The sequence below is a fragment of the Pholis gunnellus genome (genome assembly GCF_910591455.1).
Source record: "Pholis gunnellus genome assembly, chromosome: 11".
Classification (NCBI taxonomy): Eukaryota; Metazoa; Chordata; class Actinopteri; order Perciformes; family Pholidae; genus Pholis; species Pholis gunnellus.
In genome coordinates, this window is record NC_136538.1 from 14522410 (window position 1) to 14524363 (window position 1954).

A 1954-nucleotide genomic window follows, 5' to 3' on the forward strand; every position below is an offset into this window, starting at 1 on the left:
AAATTTGACCTGGCAATGGCACTACATGAAATGTTAATCACCAAAGATCATTAGGGTTCATCCTCTGGGAACCATGAGTATCTTTTAGTGCAGTCCATATAATTGTTGTCGAGTGGTGGACCAACAGATTGATGTTGCCATCCATAGTTACACACTCGCACACACTCATTTTGTTTTACGACAAGTCATTTTTTCATAAAAAAATAGTTTATTTGTTTATGTTCTTTAGGTTGAAAATACAAAACACACGTTTCAGGTCATATTTGACTATCAAATACACAAGCTGTTCCTTTAAGGGTGTGACTTTACATTCATAGGAAAGAAAGTGACCCATGTTCAGACATGAATCTTTACTGATTTATGTCACCAGGTGAGCAGCTGCCATGATTCATAAGTTGGTTCCAGGGAAAGCCTGATACGCTTGTAATACACTGTGGTAACTTAACTCACAACCCTGTTTGACATTTAACATGTGTTAGTAGAGACATAAGAGATTATCTTAAAAAAGACAACGCTTTAACCCACCAGCCTCCTCCTATAGTCGGCCTACTTGTGAGTTCACTTCAGCTAATCAGGGACAGGAGTGCTTGGTCAGCAGCACTCCTCAATCAGCAGCTCCCCTGAACAATACAGTTTCCTCTTGATGGCCCTAAAGCTCTGACTGAACCTCAGAGTGTCTTGGTGCCTTGCAGATGTCTCTGGTGACTTTCTACCCTTGAAGAGCTTCTGAACCTTTGGCCACAGTCCACTGGCCTCGGGCCTCAGCACCAGGGTCACGTGGAAGGTTGGGACCAGGGTGGCATCCACTGCTATTTGGTCCACAGTACATGGGGAGCCCTGGCCCCCCCTGTCCACACACAGGTCAATGAGTGCTCCCCTGAGGCCGCATGGCTCGCTGACAGCCAGGTGCAGCAGCTCTTGGCTGATATTGTGCAGTAGATAGTCAGGTAAGATGAGTTTGGAGCAGCCCAGGATGTTTGAGGCGTCGTTGAGACTTTGTGTCATTGTTGTTACGACCTCAGTAGCCAGGGCTTCCTCCAGGGGATAACAGAAGAAACTGCTGTCTGATTCTGACAGGGACATGTCTGCCACAGATCCTAAAACAAAAGAAAGCAGGTTAAAGTCTTGTCTGGTTTTGCAGGAATCACTAAAAGCAGGCCTCTGCCTCCATTTAACCCTTTTGTTCTTTGTCAGTTCATGCTCTCTCCTCTAACAAGTTCAAGTCAACTGAAATATAACTAAATTAGATCTTTTGAATGAACACAATGGAGCCTCCTCATACAAAAGCCTGCAACACTCACCAGTTTCACTTCTGCTCCACTGATGGTCAGCTGTGACCCTCTGATTGATCCCCTTCAGCTGCTTCAGCCTCTGCAGCAGACTGCCCCAGGACAGTCGCTTTGGCCCCCTGTCCTCCGCTGGAGAAGGAGGAAAGCTGCCGTCCAGGGAGTGATTGCAAGAAAAAGACATCTTTACAAACAAACAAAAGGATCTATTTGTAAAAAAAATAAGTGCTATGGTATCCTCCAATGGTGGGTCCCCCTCAGAGCCAGACCAACTGGAAAACACACTCTGCAACAATGGAACAAAGCACTATATACACAAGCCAGGATGCCCCTCCCTCTGGATTTATCAACCAATGAGGTTTCAGCTCACGTATTCTGCTCCCCATCCAGCCTGGTAACATTTTTTTGGTCCCTGGGTGAGGCAAAGGCTAAGCCATCTGACCCTGTAGGCACCCGACCCCCAACCAAAGTTGTATTTATAACTTTCTGTTTTTCTACAATAGTTTGACTTAAATGTAAGATTAAACGTCCAACCCGACAGACCAATCAGCACCCTTCGTCGAAATAAAATGAAATGATATTACGACACACCCTCTCAGTTTTGGGACAAAAGATATGATGAAAGAGCTGTGGAAAGATACAGCTCTGTCCATGGCATGCTTAAACTG

The 1954-nt window shown here is 45.3% G+C and overlaps 1 protein-coding gene across 1 annotated transcript; it reads right to left on the minus strand.

The window, feature by feature from the left end:
* Positions 1-449: 449 nt before the first annotated feature.
* On the minus strand, positions 450-1470 carry LOC306703428 (DNA damage-inducible transcript 4 protein-like; the record flags this gene model as incomplete). Its single annotated transcript, XM_079169405.1, has 2 exons — positions 450-1097; positions 1302-1470. The coding sequence occupies 2 exons, from the start codon at positions 1468-1470 to the stop codon at positions 592-594; spliced, it is 675 nt and encodes a 224-aa protein (XP_079025531.1). The 3' UTR covers positions 450-591.
* Positions 1471-1954: the final 484 nt, after the last annotated feature.